General features: G+C 44.2%; 1 protein-coding gene across 4 annotated transcripts in view; it reads left to right on the top strand.

Moving 5' to 3' along the window:
- Positions 1-25007, top strand: part of LHX6 (LIM homeobox 6) — a 246813-nt gene that overhangs the window by 44658 nt on the left and 177148 nt on the right. For all 4 annotated transcript variants that reach the window (XM_077292352.1, XM_077292348.1, XM_077292350.1 and 1 more), the window contains one exon: positions 11065-11247. In XM_077292352.1, the coding sequence (XP_077148467.1) occupies positions 11065-11247 (183 nt within the window). The remainder of the gene's footprint in view (positions 1-11064; positions 11248-25007) is intronic.

Genomic DNA, 25007 nt, shown 5'->3' on the forward strand with positions numbered 1-25007 from the left:
CAGAACCTACAACATTTTTATCACTTGCACAAATAATGACATTTTATCTATTTATCAGCTACAATAATACCAGACGAGTACAATAATTTTCTCTATTTTTCAGTGTTGGATACGTTCCTGCTTCATATCCCATTTCAATACAAAAAGCAATGATTAAGAAATTGTAGCTTAGCTAGCTTGTGTAGTCGGTGCAAGAGGTTAAGATCTACCTCTTTTCTCATGAGTAGTCGGAATAATGCTAGGGCTACACGAGGACACACAGCGGGTGAAATAAGTATTGAACACGTCACCGATTTTCTAAGTAAATATATTTCTAAAGGTGCTACTGATATGGAATTCTCACCAGATATCAGCAACTACCCATCCAATTCAAACAGGCAAAGAAATCAAACTACAGATGTCCATAAATTAAATGGAAATGTTTGGGCACCCCTGGTCAAAATTACTGTTATTGTGAACAGTTAAGCAAGTTGAAGATGAAATGATCTCTAAAAGACCTAGTTACAGAATACACATTTCCTTTGTATTTTAGGCAAAAATATAAATATAATATAAAAAGTGCCAGTAGCGCTTCAACCACTTTGAATCATGCAGCAGATAATGGTACAGTACCACCCGTTTGTAACAATGTCACTAAATGTGGTTAAAAAAGAGGGAAAAAATATCTGCGCTGGAATCTAAATTTTAACCCCCTTGTGAGGACTAAAATTGTTTAAGAAGAAGTGACTGTTAAGAACAATAATGTATAAAAAATAAATAAATAAAAATTAGGATGACGACTAGATGTTGCAGTTATATAGTAGCCAGGTAGTATAGTAACTGATGGTAAACTGAAGACTAAAAAACTAGAGATAATGCAACCGTCGTTAAAAATATAAAAAAAAGCATATGTAAATAAAATGTGCCTCATGGGACTATCATTTAAAGTGTACCTGGTGGAGATGCCGTATCGGGTGCAGTCTTCCGTTGCTGAGTCTACTTGTGTTGCCAAGGAGGGATGAAATCAAGTAGATATCGCGTGTTGCCTTCAGGGGTGCGGGCTGCAGGCACTGCGCCGGCCAGCGGCAGAAAATCCTGCGCTCGCTTCCTCCGTGAAATGTATCAGCGCTGCTGGGCTGAGCCGCTAGGTACTCTGCTGTTTGCAGGACCTTACGTGACGTCACGGTCACGTGATTGCTCACGTGACAGGCTAAGGAAAGCGTAATGGACCAAATCCTACGCGTTTCGGAGACAAACGTGCTCCTTCATCATGGGATTGCTAGAGAGGCAAATCAGAAAAGAAGCAAAAGACCTTCAGAAAGATTTGTCAGACTCTGGAGTCGTGGTACATTGTTCTACTGTTCAGAGACACCTACACAAATATGGCTTTAATGGAGGAGTCAGAAGAAGAAAATCTCACCTGCGTCCTCACAATAAAGCTCAGTACATCCGCAGCGTCCAACCCGCAGTGGCCAGATGTTACAGCATAGTTGATGGGATTTGAAGAAATCCCATCTACACTATGTGTGAAGGGATGCCTCCAGCTTCCCCGTGGAGGCGGACATGCGGTGCGTCTTTCGAGACTGCAGCACGTATATGTATCTTGTGGAGACGCTCAGTCTCTGCAAGATAAATTTCCGGTCCAATGTATTGGGCTCGGTGATTCTGCATGGGTCAATGAACACATGCGGAGTCACCTGCGTTCAAAAGCCGGCAGTGCTTTGGGCAGAGCGGACATGTGCTGCGTACAAAGCAGTGCCGGTTCCTGACCTTGGGAACATACCCTAATGCATTTTGGAAACAAGTCCTATGGACCAATGATGTTAAAATAGAACTCTTTAGCCATAATGATCAAAGGTATGTGTGGAGAAAAAAGGGCAGAGAATTTCAGGAAAATAACATCTTGCCAACCATTATGGATGGGGGTAGATCAATCATGCTTTGGGGTTGTGTTGCAGCCAATGGCACAGGGAACATTTCATGGATAAAAAGAAGAATGGATTCAATGAAATTTCAACAAATTCTTGTTGCAAACATAACACCATCTGTAAAAAAGCTGAAGTAGAAAAGAGGACGGATTCTACAAATGGATAATGATCCTAAACACACATCAAAATCCACAATAGACAACCTCAAAAGGCGCAAACTGAAGGTTTTAAAATGGCCCTCACAGTCTCCTTATCTGAACATCATTGAAAATCTGTGGCTAGACCTCAAAATAGCAGTGCTTGCAAGACGACTCAGGGATCTCACAGAACTGTGAGAATTTTCCATGGAAGAATGTATGAAAATCCCTTAAACAATAATTTAAAGACTCTTGGTTGGCTACAAAAAGCGTTTACAAGCTGTGATTAGTGTTGAGCGATACCGTCCGATACTTGAAAGTATCGGTATCGGAAAGTATCGGCCGATACCGGCAAAGTATCGGATCCAATCCGATACCGATACCCGATACCAATACAAGTCAATGGGACTCAAGTATCGGACGGTATTCCTGATGGTTCCCAGGGTCTGAAGGAGAGGAAACTCTCCTTCAGGCCCTGGGATCCATATAAATGTGTAAAAGAAAGAATTAAAATAAAAAATATCGCTATACTCACCTGTCCGACGCAGCCTGGACCTCAGCGAGGGAACCGGCAGCGTTGTTTGTTTAAAATTCGCGCTTTTACTTGGTTACGTGAAGTCCCGGCTTGTGATTGGTCAGGGCGGCCATGTTGCCGGGACGCGGACCAATCACAGCAAGCCGTGACGAAATTACGTCACGGCTTGCTGTGATTGGTCCGCGTCCCGGCAACATGGCCGCCATTAACCAATCACAAGCCGTGACGTCACGGGAGGCTGGACACGCGCGCTTTTTAAAAAGCGCGCGTGTCCAGCCTCCAGTGACGTCCCGGCTTGTGATTGGTCAGGGCGGCCATGTTGCCGGGACGCGGACCAATCACAGCAAGCCGTGACGAAATTACGTCACGGCTTGCTGTGATTGGTCCGCGTCCCGGCAACATGGCCGCCATTAACCAATCACAAGCCGTGACGTCACGGGAGGCTGGACACGCGCGCTTTTTAAAATGGGCGCGTGTCCAGCCTCCCGTGACGTCCCGGCTTGTGATTGGTTGCGCCGCGATCAACCAATCACAAGCCGGGAGGCTGGACACACGCGCATTTTAAAATTTTAAAATGCGCGCGTGTCCAGCCTCCCGGCTTGTGATTGGTTGATCGCGGCGCAACCAATCACAAGCCGGGACGTCACGGGAGGCTGGACACGCGCCCATTTTAAAATGCGCGCGTGTCCAGCCTCCCGTGACGTCACGGCTTGTGATTGGTTGCGTCTCCCATGTGACTGCGACGCAACCAATCACAAAGCCGGGACGTAATTTTAAAATCCTTAAGGACCTGAAATTACGTCACGGCTTGCTGTGATTGGTTGCGTCGCCCATGTGACTGCGACGCAACCAATCACAACGCCGGAACGTCATTTTAAAATCCTGAAGGACCTGAAATTACGTCACGGCTTGCTGTGATTGGTTGCGTCCCGGTCACATGGGCGGCACGCAACCAATCACAAGCCGGGACTCACGTAAAGGAAAGAAAAGCGCGAATTTTAAACAAAGAACGCTGCCGCTTCCCTCGGTAAGGTGCAGGCTGCGTCGGAGAGGTGAGTATAGCAATATTTTTTATTTTAATTCTCTCTTTTACACATTTTTACATTAATGTTGTTTCGATACCGATACCCGATATCACAAAAATATCGGATCTCGGTATCGGAATTCCGATACAGCAAGTATCGGCCGATACCCGATACTTGCAGTATCGGAATGCTCAACACTAGCTGTGATACTTTCAAAAGTGGGTGCTACTAGGTACAAACCATGCAGGTTTTTTTTGTGATTTTTAAAATGTAAAAGATGCTTTTTTTTCTTATTTGCCTAAGATACAAAGGAAATGTGCTAAATTTATCTTTAACCCTTTTAGACATCATTTCATCTTCAATTTGCTTAACTGTTCACCATAACAAAAATTTTGACCAGGGGTGCCCAAAGTTTTACATGCCACTGTATGTGTAATAATAACGGACACAGGGACAAAGTAATGAACACATGAAGAATGAAAGGTGCAAAATGCCATGGAAAGTTCTGGCACCAGCTGAAATCTATCAGTGATTAGAAAGCAATTCTGCCACTTAGTGAAAAATAATATCAACTGGTTCAACTGATGGCCTATAAAAAGGTGTCTCATTACCAAGGTGTCACACAAGAAACATGTCATAATGGGTAAAACCAGTGGGCTGTCTCAAGACCTTTGCAACCTTATTGCTGCAAAACATACTGATAACCTATAAAAAGGTACTGTATCTCATTACCAAGGTGCAACAGAAAAAAGGAGCTCTATGTGTGAATCAGTCTGAGGAAAAGTAAACACCTTGGCGTACTGGGATTTGTTCACCTGAAGTAGTGGAGCTGAACAGGCACAACACTGTAAAGGACTCATTTGGATCCACCCAGGCTTCTGCTCCGATTGCCCTTTCCAATTGCCTAGGCAAGAAACTGATATTAGAGCCAGGAGAGGAATTCTGGCATCACCTGGTCACTGCCACAAGGGGCAACGAACCAATTGAAGTTAAAAGGTTTCATTTGGTTGTAGAACTATGCGTTTCGGGGGTGGCCCGTCCCCTTCATCAGGTACAGGTAAACAGGAAGTCACGTACGATCTTTATACCAATCAAAAGTGACATAACAGGTACAATTGGGTTTGTTAAACCTGTTCTTCAGATGTAGAACCCCAACCGTAGGTCGACGGGAAACAGATTAAAAAACCCCTCAAATGATAGATAGATAAAAATAGAAAAAAAACTACAATGATACACATCACACAATGATTATTATTATAATAAAACAGTAGATGAAAAATTACTACAACTATTTAGAAACATTGGCATTTAGGCTCCCCACAACAATAAGTCTCTGAACAATTCAGAAAAGAGGGATAACTGGTCATTTATCTGTGGCGATGCTCTCTTATTACTAATCCGACTTGGTGCAATATGTTTTTTTTTAAATTCATATTCTTCCTAAAAAACTACATTTGGATTTTTGAGTGAGATCTTAGGTCCTTTTTCAGTATAAACCAGTATTTATTAAGTGTCTCCATATTCCTGCCATGGAACTTAGTAAAGGTGGTGACAAAACTATATTTAAATTTATTACAATCTGGAGAATTCTTTCCTTGTGTCCGATTGTCCTCAGATTTAATGTTAGTTAGGCAATCAGCCTGTTTTAACTTCCTTGTTCTTTTATGAGCATCTCTCAAAATATCAGTGGGGTATGCTTATTCCCTGAACCTCATTTGTAGAACTTGTGATGCCCTCTAAAAATCACCATCATTCGTGCAATTTTCCCTCTTGTGCAAATACTTACCATAAGGTACATTGTTAATCCATTTTGGAAAATGTCCACTGGAAAAATCCAGATAGCTGCTGACATCCGAATTTCTGAAATGAGTAGATGTGCGGATCCCGTCATTATTGTCTCTTGAAAATACCAGATCCAAAACTTAAATCCTTGATTCTGAGTAAGAGAAGGAATATTCTAAACCCCACAAATTTTGGTTCAATTTATCAACAAATGCTTGACCCCTGGCTGTCATGGGTCAGCTAAAATGCTCGAGTGCTCGGTACTGGATTTGAGCAGGTCGGATGCTCGGACGGGCTTGACTCGAGTAACGAGTATAATGGAAGTCAATGGGAAACCCAAGCATTTTTCCAGAAGACCCTAACAGGAGGGCTGGGGAGGCAGGAAAATCACTGAAATGGATGGAAACAGCACTCAACTGGCATGGGAACAGAAAGGGGAAGAACCCTGGATGCATCTCTGACTCCCAGGTCGCTGCTGGGAACAATGCTGTCAGTGTCAGGACTCTGTTGACGGGTGACCCGGGACCAGGGACTCCTTCTCTGTTCCTAACACTAGTGGGCGCCCTAGCTCATTCTGTTCCCTGGGTTACTTCTGAAGGTGAAGATTCCGGGGCCAAGTACCCTGCCTTATCTCCTGAATCTGCTCTTCATCTGTACCCTTCCCTCACCCCTTGAGAAAGGCGATAGCCGAAACGTGCGTCGGGGGATACAGGGGTGAAGTGCCAATCCACGCCGTGACTTGTTTCCACATTACCTGGTATGTATAGTATTATACACTTAGTATGAAATATGCTTGTCAGCTAATCTTATGGACTTGTGTGTCCAATGCAGGCTTCTTTGAATCCTATGCACAGTCACCTTAATTTTCTGCTATACTAGCCTTGGCTATAATGTGGGCATATATATACTACAGGCACATACCCCCTGTTTCTGTAGGTGCGTGCTGAGTACAGCACGGGGACCACTTCCCTCTGCTCATTTTAAACCTGTAATAAATTGTTAATAAAGTTTGTTTACATATTTATCTGGACTTTATGCTGCTTCTTTTTCCTTTGGTTGTTGATTAATTTAGGCAGTGGTCCTATATGTTCCTGCCCTTGGTCCCAGTTTTTCTGTACTGAATATACCCTATCTGGGTTTAAATACTATGTTGGTGACCTTATATTGTTCCACCTTAGTGTGTTCCAGGGAACAAAGGAGTAGCAGTGCAATGTAATACACTAACCAGATGAACAAGGTAACACGAACAGGGAAAATGGAAAATACCAAACGTGTAAATATACACTGACATATAACAGAGGAATGCACCGGGGAGTAGTGGATGGGGTAAAACCAAAGTAGGAGAAGAAAGGGGATTATTACACACTCAAAAACTAGCAACAATCACAGATAAATCCACCAAACGCCTTCTCCTATAAACCACCAACACCTCTCCTCCCAGCCATGCAGCATAAGCTAGCTCTGATGATGTGTGTCAGTCAGGACCCAGATTATATAGGGGATAGGAGTGGCTAACTGTGCTCAGCTTAGAGCCCTAGATCCCAGAGCTCTCAGAAGAGCAAATTAACCCCTACACTGCCTAAATAAATTTACACAGTTTAAAAACAAGCACAGGAGTAGGATCAGTGGTCTTCTGTGTCCTCCCCGTGACAGTCAGAGGGTTACGCCACTTTAACGGACTGACAATAAATCATAGAAAACCAAAGATAAAATAGATTTTACAGGAAAAAATGTTAGGAAATATTCTTCCTGCATAATGACTTGTATATAAGTCAAAATAAATAAGAGAAAAAAAATGCCTCCTACACACCTTAATAGCTGGGCCATCTCTCACTGTATTTCCCTGTCTCCTACGACTACAGTGGATGACATAGTAGAGGGGGAAAAAACTAAACCCACTGACAAATGTAATTTTACCATTTTCCTACTTATCAGGGCATGTGGTGTGTGTGATATGGTCAGACTTGCTATCATATCCACAAGGGTTTAATATTATGCTCTGATGGCCGACTTGTCTGGGTAAAACAACATCGACTAGTTTAAGGCCTAATTAGCATATAAATTGCACAATTTATACAGACTTTATAAAAAATGGATCTTGGTGTTAAACACTATAGAGGGCTGAATCGGCAGGGTATTTAGCAACAAATAGTGTACTGCTGGTGGGTTAGAGGGCATGTGGAACCTGTCAGTTTCAATTTAAATGCAAGATGCATGCAACCTTTCTTCAATTTGGCCATTTTTTTACAGCTAACAAATTGCACGGATGTTTTTGGTTGCGCGACTTGTCTGAGAATTTCTATTGAGACTTGTCTGTGAGCCACAGCCTTAGGGCTCGTTCTCACTTGCGTGAAATACAGCCGAGTCTTGCAGGTTAAAACCCGGCTCTGCCTCCGTCACTCCAGAGCCGAGTGTGCAGCTCCATGTATTGCTGTGCGGCCGCATGCTCTGCTCTGGAGTGCCGGCGGCAGAGCCGGGTTTTAACCCGCGAGACTCGGCTGTATTTCACGCAAGTGAGAAGGAGCCCATATGCTTTTGCTCTTCCCTATCTATAAGGTCTAAGGAATAGAAGTGGGGGTCATATTGAAGAGTATGAGCACATGTAGAGCTTGCAGATTATCAATATTCTGCTAATATAATCCTGATACCAGTAACATAGGGGAAAGTTCAAAAGGATCTGTCATAAGCTCAAAAAATTGAGTTAAATTACTTTTAATAATCTCTAAGCTTCCCTGATTTTGGCACTTTTGTCCTTTTTGTGCTATGTGGCTTCATTGCAGAGCTATTCACATATGTTTTTTCTGGAGTTCAGTATGTGAAATCTCTGCTTGTAGTGCAACTGGGCGTTTCTCCAGAGTCTTCTCTCGGGTATTTCATCCTTTCCTTCCAGACACTGCAAATCACAGTTTGTCAGCTGATCTATCAGTCTTGCAGTCTCTGATGCTGCTGAGCTGTGATTGGCAGCATCTGGGAGGGAGAGTTGAAGGCATACGCCCCCAGAGAAGACTCTTGAGAAACGCCCAGTTGGACTACAAGCAGAGATTTCACATACTGCGATCCAAAAGAAACAAATATAAATATCTCTGCAATGGAGCGCCGCAGCACAAAACAGAAAAGAGCGGTAGAATCATGGGAACGCAGGGATTTTAGTTTTACAAGTTATTTAACTCAATTTGTTTGATTAATGTCCTATTTAAGGGGAGTACAGACACTATTATGGTGGCTCAGTGGTTAGTACTATTGCTTTGCAGCACTTTTGTTTTATATGCAATTTGTGAGGCATTCTTCCAGGCACTTTGGTTTTCTCTCACTCTCCTAAAAGATACTGGTTATTACTAGTTATGCATACTAGTTATTTGGCTTCCGAAGAAATTGGTTGCATATCTACAGTATATGTCTGAAATATTGCAATTAGATTCTGACTGTAGAGATGGCAGTCCATGAATTATGACTTATGAGTTATGGCCATCTCTGTACAACACTGCCAAATACATTGGGGCTAGTACCAAATGTAACACTGACATTTCCATGGGGTAATAAATGGGTTGAGTAATGAAACAAATACACAAGGAAAGAGATGAATTGCTGAAAATCCAGCCCCTACCACATGTTATTCTTGTTTATTTAGCTTGGCTCCGGAGACATTACAGTTTCCTCCAGCATTTGTGTTTTACGTGTTTTGCAAAAAAATGATACATAGTATTTACAAAATGTTTACAACAGAAAGTACAGCAAGTGTGTGCTCAACTCTAAAACCCTTTTATTTTAATCTGCAGATATACTGTAGGGTTAATCCACATTTTCTTTTAATCTGCAGATATAAAGTTATTCTGCATTTTATTTTATGTGGAAGGTATAGGGTTAATCTGCAGGTTAATAGCATTACAAAGCTGGGAGAAAATAAACTTTATTAATCCCGGGAGCTGCCAGCTTTCAGTCATAGAGGTGTGCACAGAGAGATTTCAGTAATTGCTCACTATACTGTGAGCGGCAGCAGTAAGCACATCTTGGCACTTTGATTGACAGCTCAGGATGCAGTGCGTCTGTGCAGATCCAGCTGTCAATCAAAATGCATGTGTGTGTGAGCGATCAATGTAACCTCTCCAGTCATGTCTCTATAACTGAAAGCCGGCAGCTCTCGGGAGGGATAAAGATAATTTTCTCCTGATAGCCCCACTTTCAGCATTGTAACACTACTACCATGCTGAATAACCCTATATCTGCAAGTTAATAGCATTTGTAAATGCAATGTGTTCCCTTTAAAGGGCTTTATTTCACCCTTGCATCTTGGTTTTGATTCATAGCAGAAACCACAAAGCATTGCATTATTGACCATATGATGGACACCACCGTCACTTCATAGAGCCCATTGACATTTCTGGATCTCTTTTTGGTAAATGTCTTTATGGAGTCAGGATAAATACATTACTTTAATCCATTTACGATCGCCATTACTTTATGGTATAATAGGCATGAAAATTAATCTTTCTTCTGTTTTGGCACCATCTCTTACTGTTCACTATGTAGCAGTAACGATGCAGAAGACAGATGTCACCAAGTAGTGCTATCCAAAATACTTCTGGCGCTAAGGAACAAACATGGAAAGGGGACAGATCTAAAGTGTATAATGCTGTAGGTATCTCTACTGTTCTGGGTCACAAAGAAAAACTTAAGGGTGACATATTTTGTATCTATAAAATGAGCAGCATTAGTTATCCAAAATTTTAAAGTGGGTGCTAAACTTTTAAACGTTTTTTGATATGTTTAGTAATGTTGAGTTTGATCAAAGTGATGAACTGGCTCAATAGAAAGTAAGTGGGTCTAAACATTGCTTTGTGCTTGAAGAGAAGCTGAATGCTTCTGCCCCTTGGATTGAGCTGGACATTCAGAGAAGCTACAACATTTTGTAAAAGTTTACTTACCCTTTAATTAATTAATTAAGGTGATTGATGTTGGTCCAAGTGCCACAGTATGAGAACAATAAATGTAATCACTGATGACTTCAGAGGGCCACTCATGGCATGCCGCAGAGCTATATGTATCTTGATGGAATCATTATTGTAAAGACATGCTACAGTAAAATTACCATAGCGAATTAAATAAGACAACAATGCTGAGATAGAATTCCAAGTAACATTTTCAGAAAGAGCTGTTTTAGTTTCATTCCTAGTTTCCTACATCATCTTTCTGTTGATGCGTGTCAGTAAACGAGCAGAGAACATTTTTTATATTTTGCAGTCCAGATGACAATCGCTGGCTTGCCCTTTGGGGTTATCCAGCCCACACAACCTCTAGCTTTCTATGGTCTTATAATCTGGTTCTGCACAGGGGTCCTGGGTACAAACCCAACTAAGGACCACATCATCAAGTCTGTATATATCCTCCCTGTTTGTAGGAGATTCCTATGTATCGTGAGCGCCATTCATTCCTTATCCATTGTAAACACAACAAAGCCAAGTCATACAAAAATTGTCTAATGCATTAATGTTCTGGGTTCATATCTAACCCATGAGATCATCGGAAAGGGGTTTATGTATGCAAAGTAATGGAAATAGAACAGCAGAAAAATGAAAACAGTTGGCATGAAATAACTACATCAGTAATTAAGAGGATATATAATGATATTTTTAGATAGATTTGTAATTATTAGTCAATAATCGCAATTTCTTTTTCCTCAGTCACAGTCAGATGATGAAAATCTGCCATGTAATTTGGAGAAAGAAGACCACTCTTCCCCAAGCCCTCCCTCAACTCCATCTGTGTGCTCCCCACCATCTTCCTCTTCCTCTTCTGTACCTTCAGATGGGAAGAACATCTGCTCCAGTTGTGGGTTGGAGATCCTAGACAGATACCTGCTCAAGGTACGGATTTTGTGCATTATTAGAACCACTGATCTTAAAAGTACAAATCAATGGTTACTGGTGCTACATGGAAAATGTTCATGGGTCAATGCAAAAAAGTAAGTGGTGGGTTAGGGGGGGGTTGATGGGGTTTAACCTGGTCCACAAGACACTGGTCCAAGATGTGTGTGACCCCACAACCGAGATTTGGAGACTCCCTTCTCCCCGAATACTGCCATTATATCATTAATGGTTCACTGGCAGCGGGTGTATGGAGCAGGTGACGGCTGAGTGTTACAGTCAGGACCTCCCTCTAACAATCATGGGTGGAGATCTGTCCACGATCGTTGACCTGTTAAATGCCGATGCCAGAGATCAACAGTGGAATTAACATACAATAACATGGGAGCGCATCATTCCACGCATCCATCAGTGCGCCCGTGACGTGATCACGGATCATCAATGGGTTGCCATGTCAGCAGGGGTTCTCCTAAGACCTCCGTGCTCGTCATTATGGACCTCCTTTGAAACTCTGCCTGTGGCCGGACTTTGAAGGAGACCGTGATTTTCACTATATGTGGGCAGACTGTAGCATTGCTGTATATAGCACAAGCGATCAGACAATCACAGCTTTAAGGCCCCTAAGGGGACTAATAAATACAGTGAAATGTGGAAAAAATAAAAAAGCATAAAAGTTTAAATCACCTCCTCCCAACATTAAAAATAAAGATAGTAAAAAAATACACATATAAGGTATTGCCGCTTTCAGAAAAGTCTGAACTATCAAAATATAAAAATAATTAACCCAATCGGTAAACATCAAGAACAACAAAATTATGTTTTTTTTGGTTGCTGCAATAACACAAAAAATGCTGTAACAAGCGACCAAAATGTCACAACTATCCCAAAAAAAAGTCTCATCCCACACATGTGGTAAAATGAATGGTGTCATTCAAAAGTACAACTTGTCCTGCAAAAAACAGGCCCTCATATGTCCATGTGGACAGAAAAATAAAAGAGTTATGGTTGAAGAAGGGGAGGAAAAAAACGGAAAACCGAAAGCAGAAATTGGCTGCGGCTTAAGGGGTTAAATCCACATCAGTTCTTTATTTTTTTATCAAGAATTTTACAATCTGATGCAAATTTGAAACAAAATCAGCATTTAAGACATGAGAGGTTCACTGCAGATTCACAACAAAATACCAAATTCATATTTTCCATCATTTATGGAGCTACCCTAAGGCAGGGCCAGCCCGAACGTATAGGCGAACTAGGCGGCCGCCTAGGGTGCCGACCCTAAGGGGGCGCCAGAGAAAAAATAGAAAAAATTATAAAAAATCTTTTCAAAAGGCAAAAGGTGTATGGAGCGGAGCTGAATGTGTATGAGGTGTACGGAGCGGAGCCGTGTGTATGAGGTGTACGGAGTGAAGTCGTGTGTATATGAGGTGTATGGAGCGGAGCTAAATGTGTACGAGGTGTATGGAGCGGAGCCGCATGTGTACGAGGTGTATGGAGTGGAGCCGCGTGTGTTGGAGTACCCATGTGTGGCCATTATACGGTACGAAGTATCATGTGTGGCCAATATACAGTATGGAGCATCATGTGTGGTCATTATACAGTATGGAGCATCATGTGTGGCCATTATACAGTATGGAGCATCATGTGTGGCCATTATACAGTATGGAGCATCATGTGTGGCCATTATACAGTATGGAGCACTGTGTGGCCATATTTTTTTGTTTATAATTATTCTTTATGAAACAGTGTGATCAGCAGTGCTAAATGGGTGTGGTTGGGACGTGGATATGGGTATGGCTAGTTATGAATGGGTGTGGTCAGAGGCGTGGCCTAAAATTTGCCACGGCGCGCTAAGCGCGCCGCAAACTTTGTCCCTCTTTCCCATCTTCAAAAGTTGGGAGGTATGTTAAAAGTAGTAGGGGCACAACAAAATAGTTTCGCCTAGGGTGCCGGCCCTGCCCTAAGGGTAAGTGCACACAAAGTCTTTTTCAGGCAGATTCCACCTGGAACCTGCCGGAAAAAGTGTTAAAATATGACAAAAAGAATGAACACAATGCACAGTGTCAGGGACGACACCGAAGGTCACGCAGATCCCACTTCTGTCACCAGTTTATCAGGGGACACAACTCTGCTTCCACCAATCATCAGGACAATTACGCAATTGACTGACAACTGATAGACGCAGCTGCTTCCACTACTAGGCTGGTTATTGGGGAACTCACAGTGAGCGCATGGTAGATACACCGCCGATTACAACACATGGAAGATATATATGTATTCTTGTATGGTCACTGCCAAAAGAACTACTAGCTGCCACCACCAATCACTTATACAGACCGATTGGACACCCTTTACAGGTAGCATATGGCTTCAGGGGTGCGGTTTACAGAGCAAAAGGAACAGAGCTATTAAATATATATATTTAACCCAGAAGGGTAGTGTCATGATCCAGGCCAGGGTTTGCTTCTTGCTTTTCCTTCCCCAGCCTGGTTATGGTGAGGTTAAGCTTTCCTGCCTCTCTTTGGTTCGTGGGTGGCTATTTATTGGTGCCACTCCTGGTAGCATTTGTCAGTGATGGTTCCAGTCCCTGACTTGAGCACCTGACCCGTATACACTAGTAATCCTTCTGCCTCCGATTACCCGTATATGTGCCTGACCCATTCACTCTCCCTGACTTAGTGTGTGATTGGCTATGTACCTGAGGAAGTGGACAGGACTTCCATGAAACGCTTAGTTTAGATTTTCGAGGACCGCGGAATTGTCGGCATCTTGAATATCCTATCCAGAAAATCTAAGTTTTAAGGGCGCTTTGCAATTATTAACATCGGAAACTGTATTTGTAGTTGTGCATTTTATTAATGTTGATGTATGAAAATGAATGTACATAACATGGATGTAAAAAAATTGACATATGATTTACACACGAATGACATACAGAACAAATGGAATATGAGTGACAATACGGATGAAAAATGAAAATTTTCTATTTTTTCCCGGACAAACCTTACTCTGATCTCACAGTCATACTTTCTCCATTTGTTCCAACTATCTTGCTTGGGTACTATATATATGATAGCAAAGCATGGAGGGACAGAGTAAAGGAAGTAGGATTACAGGATCAGACTACAAAGGGTTTGTTTGTTGTCTGTTACCTTGGAGACTTGTAGAACTATTTAGGATCTGTAGACACAAAAGGATAGGAATTTTGTACTACTGACTAAGTGCAAATTTGCTCTGTTTTTTCTTTGGTTTAGATGCACGGAACAAATAAAAATATGAAATGTTTATATAGATTTTATGGTGCATAACTTTATTTACAGGGGTAAGATTTTATTAACGAGATTTGTCTAAAGTGCGGGCATCTGCTCCTGACAGCAAACGGGTATTCTGTAGAATATTATTGTTCCTGTGAAGTGTTAATATTATTTGTGCAACTTATTGTTATATTTTATCAGATTCTTTAATAAATAACGAAATGTTAAGAAACATCTTATAAAGGACACACACAGCACTACGATTACTCGCCAAGTGTTCTCTCTTTCTCGTACTTTTGATCATTTTGGGTTTTTTTTAAACAAAATCAAAAACATTTTGGACTTTCTTACAACACATGTGACTCATGTTATGACTTTCTCTGATAATTGCTGCAAAAGAGGAAACAGAGGGAGGGTAAAGCACGCATGATGAAATGGCAGGTGACCTTCAACCCCTCCTGGTGACTGGCAATCACTTAAAAGGGATATGTTCTCTCCATACAAAGTAGACTTTATTTTCCATTACTGGTCACAATATCCATATGGACATAGTTTAAGGTTTTCCAGTTCACTTTTTTTTCTCAAGGAAACAAGTGCTCATGCTGCTTATTTTACAATCTATTTATTCACTAAATACTTTTTCAATTCGCAATGTTTTTTTTGTAAAATTCAGATTTATCAAATATCTTCTCGTTTGATCACATACAAGCTGGTTTATTACTTTTTCCCAACCAATAATTCCTTGAGATTAAAAATTATCAAAACATTCGATTTAAATAGTTACATTATTTTTAATGACCTTTTAATTATGTTAATTATACATAGCCTTGAAAAAGTATTCACACCCTGTGAACTTTTCCACACTACACCCAACGCAAAGGAACAAGTCTTAGCAAAGTGTAAAGGAAGTGATACAAAGTTTTCTAATTATTGTAAAACTATAAATCTGATAATTGTGCTGTGCATTTGTATTCAGCCCCCTGAGTCACTACTTTGTAGGACCACCTTTAGCTGCAATTACGGCTTCAGTCTTTTGGGGTCTGACCCTACCAGCTTTGTATATCTAGAGGTGACATTTTGGCCCCTTCTTTGCACACTCGTTCTTGCTCAGTGAGATTGGATGGAGGCCTCTGCGATCAGCAATTTTCCAGTCTGTCTTGTCACAGATTCTCAGTGTTATTTTTGGTCTGGACTGTGAGTAGGACGTTCACACACAGGAATATTCTTTGATCTAAACCATCCATTGCAGCCCTGGCACGAGATTTAGGGTCGTTATCCTGCTGGAAGGTGAACCCACACCCTTGTCTCAAGTCTTTTTCAACGTCCCTCTGGTTTTCTCAAGGATTCAGGATTGCCCTGTATTTAGCTTCATTCATCTTCCCATCAACTAACCAGCTTCCCTGCCCCGCTGAGGAAAAGCCTCTCCACAGCATGATGCTGCCACCACTATGTGTGACAGTGGGGATGGTGTTTTCAAGGTGATATGCAGTGTTAGTTTCGGCCACACATAGCATTTTACATTTAGCCCAAAAAGTTCTCCTTTGGTCTCTTCTGACCAGAGCACCTTCTCCCATATGCTTGCTGTGTCCCCTATATGGCTATTTGCAAACGGGAATTCTTATAGTTTGCACTTAAGACAGATTTTCTTCCTGCCACTCTTCCATGAAGACCTGATTTGTGGAGAATAAAACTAATAGTTGTCCCATGGACAGATTCTCCCACCTGAGTTATGGACCTCTGCAATTCCTCCAGAGTGACCGTGGGCCTCTTGGCTGATTCTCTAATTAACGCTCTCCATGCTTGGGACACCAGTGTAGGTGGGCGGCCATGTGTTGGTCGGTTTGCAGTTGTGCCATACTCCTTCGATTTTTGGATTATGGATTGAACAGCGCTCTGTGAGATGTTTAGAACTTGTGCTTCACAAATACTTGCTACTTTGTGTTGGCATATCACATAAATGTTTGATTGACACGCCCACGGACCAAAAATACAAACATGTGCATGAGCCCTAATACAAATTCATAAAAATATTCCAACAAACCCCATAAGAGTACTGACCGTCAAAAATCACAGCTCATACCAACTGTAGGCCATGTCTGCCAAACATCCCACTGCCCAGCACCCGCGCGTTTCACATGTTGCTTCGTCAGGAGATAAGTAAAATAATTGGATTTATACTATTTTAATTATTATTGTATTACTGCAAATGCAGTAGATGTAGGTTTTCAATATTTTTTATTCAGCTTCCTATGACCTACATGTCCATATAGACGCTCAGGAAGGACGATCCTACTGACAGATTCCCTTTACAACAGAGGTGTCAAACTGCATTCCTCGAGGGCCGCCAACAGGTCATGTTTTCAGGATTTCCTTGTATTGCACAGGTGATAATTTAATCACCTGCACAGAATGATTCCAGCACCTTGTGGAATGCTAAGGAAATCCTGAAAACATGACCTGTTGGCGGCCCTCGAGGAATGCAGTTTGACACCTCTGCTTTACAACATACAACTTGCATTGGAGTCCTGTATGACGGGTTTGGCCAATTGCTTTTGTGCATATTACTGAAATATGGACAAATAAAGATATGTAATGTCATTTTCCCTTGTATCCAGTCATCCATTATTTTTTGCCTCAGACATTGGAAGTGAAACACTATAGTGAAACTAACACCAGAACTGAATTAATAGTTTTTTTCTTGCTGTATTTTACCTGGCATCTGGAGCATAAATTGTTCAACTTTACTGGTCTTAGAAACAAATCACATAAAACAATTGGCTGGACCCAGCTAATATATGAAGACCTGCTAATACACATGCATACTTCATAAATCATATTTTGCATTTCAAGGGAATCAGTCAGCAGGTGTTTTTTTCTGAGAGCAGCATAATGTAGGGGCAGAGACCCTGATTCTAGTGATGTATCACTTACTGGTCTGCTTGCTGCAGTTTGGATATAAATATAGATGTGTCAGTCTCTGAATGCTGAGCTCTGTATAACCCCGCCCCCACTGCTGATTGAAAGCATTCTGTGTACATAGGCAGAAAGCTGCCATTCAGTGGTGGGGGTGGAGGTGAACTATATGTCAGCAGGTTTAGTAGTCCTCTAGTGATAATCTCCTGCTAATAAAACAGTGATTTAACCCCTTTACCCCCAAGGGGGGTTTGCACGTTAATGACCGGGCCAATTTTTACAATTCTGACCACTGTCCCTTTATGAGGTTATAACTCTGGAACGCTTCAACGGATCCTTGTGATTCTGACGTTGTTTTCTCATGACATATTGTACTTCATGATAGTGGTAAAATTTCTTTGATGTTACCTGCGTTTATTTGTGAAAAAAATGGAAATTTGGCGAAAATTTTGAAAATTTTGCAATTTTCCAAATTTGAATTTTTATACAATGAAATCACAGAGATATGTCACACAAAATACTTAATAAGTAACATTTCCCACATGTCTACTTTGCATCAGCACAATTTTGGAACCAAAATTTTTTTTTGTTAGGGAGTTATAAGGGTTAAAATTGACCAGCAATTTCTCATTTTTACAACACCATTTTTTTTTAGGGACCACATCTCATTTGAAGTCTATATGATAGAAAATACCCAAGTGTGACACCATTCTAAAAACTGCACCCCTCAAAGTGCTCAAAACCACATTCAAGAAGTTTATTAACCCTTTAGGCATTTTCACAGGAATTTTTGGAATGTTTAAATAAAAATGAACATTTAACTTTTTTACACAAAAAATTTACTGTTTTATTTTACCAAGGGTAACAGGAGAAAATTGAACCCCAAAAGTTGTTGTCTAATTTGTCCTGAGTACGCTGATACCCCATATGTGGGGGAGAACCACTGTTTGGGCGCATGGCAGAGCTCGGAAGGGAAGGAGCGCTATTTGGAATGCAGACTTAGATGGATTGGTCTGCAGGCGTCACGTTGCATTTGCAGAGCCCCTGACATGGGCGGACACACCGCATGTTCAGCCTGTGCAGCTGCACAGGGGCCCAGGAGGACAGGGGGCCCGATCAGCTGCTCAAATATCTTACTCTCTCATAGACCCAGCGGCTGCATCTACACTAAGAGGAGAGGAAGGGGCCGCACCCGAGTCTTCTGCTGTCAGAGAGGGGCCTCTTCCTCTCCTCTGAGTTGATGCTGCCGCTGGCTCTTTGATATGATGAAGGAGCCCGGTATCACTGGACACGCCCCCCAGAATCCTTGGACACGCCCCCAGCTTCTCTTCCTGGTTCGTGCAGGCAGGAACAGGCCTGGTAAGTATGGCTGATCTGAGCCAGTCCTGTCTCCTGCCTCCTCCTCACTGCCTCTGACTGCTGCTGGGAGCAGCCTCTGAGCAGTCAGTACATCTGTCACCTCTGCTGCCTCCTGAGCAGTCAGGACATCTGTCACCTCTGCTGCCTCCTGAGCAGTCAGTACATCTGTAACCTCTGCTGCCTCCTGAGCAGTTCTGACAACTGAACTGCCTGTTCACATGAGCGATCACATCAATCCCCCTGTAGCTGCCTCCACCTCCTGTACCGAGGGGGCTTTATTGGAAAACTGCGGCACTGGCCCATTCAGATTCAGGAGCTGCAGTGTGAATGCTGAAGAGTGGCCAGTGCAGCCCAGTAAAGACCCCTCAGTGCCGGGTTGGTAAGTGGCTACAGGGGGAGGGGAGGGTGATGTGATGGCCGATGTTCACATGGGTCAGGCACCTGACAGAACTTCTCAGGAGGAAGAAGTCTCATATCCACTGACTACGGGGAGAACACTCTGCAGCTATCAGAGGTAGTGAAGAGGCAGGAGGACTGGCGAGAGCTGGAGATCTGGCCAGAAAGTGCTGATGGAGGACTGAAGACCCCCAGGACGGAGCTGCTGGAGATGGAAGAATGCACCTGCCAGAGGGACGGCACGTGGAAGTAAAAAAGTGTGTACAGACTTACTATCACCTCTGTGTATTACCATACTTCTGTGCACCTGTTTGTAAAAGTCTATATATAAGTATCTATATATATATATGTATATATAATTGTCTAAGGGTCACTTCCGTCTGTCTGTCCTTCTGTCACGGTTATTCATTCGCTGATTGGTCTCGCCAGCTGCCTGTCATGGCTGCCGCGACCAATCAGCTACAGGGACAGTCTGGAAGAAAATGGCCGCTCCTTATTCCCCTCAGTGTCCCCGGCGCTCCGCTCCATTATCTCCGCTCCCCGCAGTCAGTGTCCCCGGCGCTCCGCTCCATATTCCCCGCAGTGTCCCCGGCGCTCCGCTCCATATTCCCCGCAGTGTCCCCGGCGCTCCGGTCCATACTCCCCGAAGTGTCCCCGGCACTGCGGTCCATGCTCCTCACAGTCACTGTCCCCAGCGCTCCGCTCCATGCTTCCCGCAGTCACTGTCCCCGGCGCTCCGCTCCATGCTTCCCGCAGTCACTGTCCCCGGCGGTCCGCTCCATGCTTCCCGCAGTCACTGTCCCAGGCGCTCCGCTCCATGCTTCCCGCAGTCACTGTCCCCGGCGCTCCGCTCCATGCTTCCCGCAGTCACTGTCCCCGGTGCTCCGCTCCATGCTCCCCGCAGTCACTGTCCCCGGCGCTCCACTCCATGCTTTCCGCAGTCACTGTCCCCGGCGCTCCGCTCCATGCTTCCCGCAGTCACTGTCCCCGGCGCTCCGCTCCATGCTCCCCGCAGTCACTGTCCCCGGCGCTCCGGTCCATGCTCCCCGCAGTCACTGTCCCCGGCGCTCCAGTCCATGCTCCCCGCAGTCACTGTCCCTGGCGGTCCACTCCATGCTTCCCGCAGTCACTGTCCCCGGCGCTCCGCTCCATGCTTCCCGCAGTCACTGTCCCCGGCACTCCGGTCCATGCTTCCCGCAGTCACTGTCCCCGGCGCTCCGCTCCATGCTCCCCGCAGTCACTGTCCCCGGCGCTCCGGTCCATGCTCCCCGCAGTCACTGTCCCCGGCGGTCCGCTCCATGCTCCCCGCAGTCACTGTCCCCGGCGGTCCGCTCCATGCTTCCCGCAGTCACTGTCCCCGGCGCTCCGCTCCATGCTTCCCGCAGTCACTGTCCCCGGCGCTCCGCTCCATGCTTCCCGCAGTCACTGTCCCTGGCGCCCGCTCCATACTCTCCTCCGGTCACCGCTAACACAGGGTTAATGCCGGCGGTAACGGACCGCGTTATGCCGTGGGTAACGCACTCCGTTACCGCCGCTATTAACCCTGTGTGTCCCCAACCTTTTACCGCCTATGCGGCATCAATAGTAAAAAAAGTAATGTTAAAAAAAACAAACCCTGCTATACTCACCCTCCGTTGTCCGCTCGCGCCTGCTGCCATCTTCCTTTCCCAGCGATGCTTTGCGAAATTACCCAGAAGACCTAGCGGTCTCGCTAGGAACGGAAGATTTCGCGCCCATCGGCACAGCGCCGTTGGATCCCAGGAGGCGGAGAGACGGGACCCTGAGGAGCAGCGACGAGAATGGTGAGTATGTTAGAACTACAAGGGGCCCTCGGATCCGAAGGTGAATATGTTTATTTTTTATTTTTTAACCTGTGACATACGTGACTGGGCAATATACTATGTGACTGGGCAATATACTATGTAGCTGGGCAATATACTACGTGACTGGGCAATATACTACGTGACTGGGCAATATACTACGTGACTGGGCAATATACTACGTAGCTGGGCAATATACTACGTGACTGGGCAATATACTACGTAGCTGGGCAATATACTACGTGGCTCCGTGCTTTATACTACGTCGCTGTGCAATATACTACGTGACTGGGCAATATACTACGTGACTGGGCAATTACTACGTAGCTGGGCAATATACTACTTGGCTCTGTGCTGTATACTACATCACTGGGCAATATACTACGTAGCTGGGCAATATACTACGTGGCTCTGTGCTGTATACTACGTGGCTGGGCAATATACTACGTCGCTGGGCAATATACTATGTCGCTGGGCAATATACTATGTCGCTGGGCAATATACTACGTGACTGGGCAATATACTACGTCGCTGGGCAATATACTATGTCGCTGGGCAATATACTACGTGACTGGGCAATATACTACGTGGCTGGGCAATATACTACGTGACTGGGCAATATACTACGTCGCTGGGCAGTATACTACGTGGCTGGGCAATATACTACGTGGCTGGGCAGTATACTACGTGGCTGGGCAATATACTACGTGGCTGGGCAATATACTACGTGGCCTGTGTTATATACTACGTCGCACTACATGCATATTCTAGAATACCCGATGCGTTAGAATCGGGCCATCATCTAGTGTATGTATAAGTACCTATGCACAGTGCTCATATGTATCTGTGGGACACAAAGATAATCACATTACGCACATATATATATATATATATATATAATGTATGTGTGTGTATTAGAGCCTGAGAGTACAGTAGTTATCTGTGTGTCTATAATTATATATATACAGTATTCTGTATATGCTACATATAATGCACACACATACACACAGTCATGGCCAAAAGTGTTTTCATGTATCGATGTGTACTTTGGTTATCTATGCATGTATGTACAATATATATATATATATATATATATATATACACTCACTGGCCACTTTATTAGGTACACCTGTCCAACTTCTTGTTAACACTTAATTTCTAATCAGCCAATCACATGGCGGCAACTCAGTGCATTTAGGCATGTAGACATGGTCAAGACAATCTCCTGCAGTTCAAACCGAGCATCAGTATGGGGAAGAAAGGTGATTTGAGTGCCTTTGAACGTGGCATGGTTGTTGGTGCCAGAAGGGCTGGTCTGAGTATTTCAGAAACTGCTGATCTACTGGGATTTTCACGCACAACCATCTCTAGGGTTTACAGAGAATGGTCCGAAAAAGAAAAAAAATCCAGTGAGCGGCAGTTCTGTGGGCGGAAATGCCTTGTTGATGCCAGAGGTCAGAGGAGAATGGGCAGACTGGTTCGAGCTGATAGAAAGGCAACAGTGACTCAAATCGCCACCCGTTACAACCAAGGTAGGCCTCAGAGCATCTCTGAACGCACAGTGCGTCGAACTTTGAGGCAGATGGGCTACAGCAGCAGAAGACCACACCGGGTACCACTCCTTTCAGCTAAGAACAGGAAACTGAGGCTACAATTTGTACAAGCTCATCGAAATTGGACAGTAGAAGATTGGAAAAACGTTGCTTGGTCTGATGAGTCTCGATTTCTGCTGCGACATTCGGATGGTAGGGTCAGAATTTGGCGTAAACAACATGAAATCTTTGGGATGTGGTGGAACGGGAGATTCGCATTAGGGATGTGCAGCCGACAAATCTGTGGCAACTGTGTGATGCCATCATGTCAATATGGACCAAAATCTCTGAGGAATGCTTCCAGCACCTTGTTGTATCTATGCCACGAAGAATTGAGGCAGTTCTGAAGGCAAAAGGGGGTCCAACCCGTTACTAGCATGGTGTACCTAATAAAGTGGCCAGTGAGTGTATATATTCGTATCTGAGACACAGTAGGTAGTAAGTGTAAAGGTAAATATCACTTAAAGGGAACATGTCAGCAGTTTTGGCCGCCACCACCTTTCAGGGCTTATCTACAGAATTCTGTAATTATGTAGATAAGCCCCCGATCCAACCTGAAAGATAAGAAAAATAAGTTTTATTATACTCCCCTGGGGGGCGGTCCGGTCCGATGGGTGTCGCAGCTCAGGGTCCGGGGCCTCCCATCTTCTTGCGATGCCGTCCTCCTGTTGCTTCATGGCTCCCCGGAATCGCGCTTCTGCACAGGTGTACTTATCTGTCCTGTTGAGGGCAGAGCAAAGTCATGCAGTGCACAGGCGCTGGGCCTCTCTGACCTTTCCTGGCATCTGCGCACTGCAGTACTATGCACAGATAAGTACGACTGCGCAGGAGCGCAATGCCGGGGGGCCATGATGCAAGCAGCACGGCGGCGATCATAAGAAGATAAGAAGGCGCCGGACCCGGAGCTGTGACACTCATCAGACCGGACCGCCCCCGGGTGAGTATAATAAAACTTATTTTTCTTCTCTTACAGGTCGGACCAGAGGCTTATATACAGCATTATAGAATGCTGTAGACGAGCCCTGAAAGGTGGTGGCTGTATCTTATATCTGCCAAACCTGGTGACCGGTTCCCTTTAGCGGGGCATTCCTGGGGCCAGACAAGTCGCAGCTGCATTGGGCCCAGAAGTGGAGTGTGGCCACTGACACCAGTGAATATTTCAGCTCGATCTGCATCCTTGGACGCACATTCAGCTGAAATATATTGCAGCACCGATGATCCGCCAGTTCCGCTGCAGTACACGCCGCTGACCAATTTGCATCCAGCATCTGACCTCGGTGTGTCCATGACTGGGGGGCATATGGCAGTGACGACAAGTCAGCTGGCGGCTCTTGCGCCGGTTGCAGAAGAGGACGCCGTGTGGCATGGGAGCGGAGAAAGGTGAGTAGAATGGAGTTTTTTTCCATGTGTTGCAGAAGAACAAGACAAATTCAGAAAGGGGCATGTAGCGCTATGCCTGACATGGTGCCCCCTCCTCCCTCTATGCAGGGACACCAGCTTACTCACCGGCCCATGGCACTGTCTCCAGCATGCTCCTGCCTTCTACCTCCACCATGCATGCTGCACTGTGTCTCGATGGGGTGCCTAGGGTGCATCTGTGCGCACTCCCTGTTCTAAAAGGGGCAGCACGTACACATGGTAAATGCTCAGCTGGGAGGCATTTAGTTAAATGTGTCTTCACTTGCAACGTGTCTCTCAGCCAAAAGCGTGGAGACATCTTGTATAAAAAGCACCCTCCTCAGTAGGGAGGTGCCTGAGCAATCCCTATAGTTACAGTATGTTAGGTAGTTGGTGTGTATGCAACTGTGTGTTGCCAGGTCCCCCATCCCTAGTCTGATATAGTATCCCATATCCCATACCCTGTGTACTGTTATTAGTGCTCGCTTCCTGTGACTGCTTCAGCGGTGACCGTATCCTGAAATCGCATCTGCGGTATGGGTACCCTCCCGTCCCTTATTACGTAACATCCTATTTATGTATGGTGCCGTCCTTTATTATATAGCGTCTAGTGATGAGCGAATATACTCCTTACTGGAGATTTCTGGAGCACGCTCGGAGGTCCTCCGAGTATTTTTTAGTGCTCGGAGATTTAGTTTTCTTCGCCGCAGCTGAATGTTTTACATCTGTTAGCCAGCATAAGTACATGTGGGGGTTGCCTGGTTGCTAGGGAATCTCCACATGTACTTATGCTGGCTAACAGATGTAAATCATTCAGCTGCGGCAAGAAAAAGTAAATCTCCGAGCACTAAAAAATACTCGGAGGATCCCCAAGCATGCTCGAGAAATCTCCAGTAACGAGTAGATTCGCTCATCACTAACAGCATCCTGTTATGTGGAGCGCCGTCCATTATTACCCAGTATAATCTCTTGTCATCTACAGCACCGTCCCTTACATTGAGTATTCTCATTATTTTTGTTATTCACAGCGT

Source organism: Ranitomeya variabilis, chromosome 2 (genome assembly GCF_051348905.1).
Source record: "Ranitomeya variabilis isolate aRanVar5 chromosome 2, aRanVar5.hap1, whole genome shotgun sequence".
Taxonomy (NCBI): Eukaryota; Metazoa; Chordata; class Amphibia; order Anura; family Dendrobatidae; genus Ranitomeya; species Ranitomeya variabilis.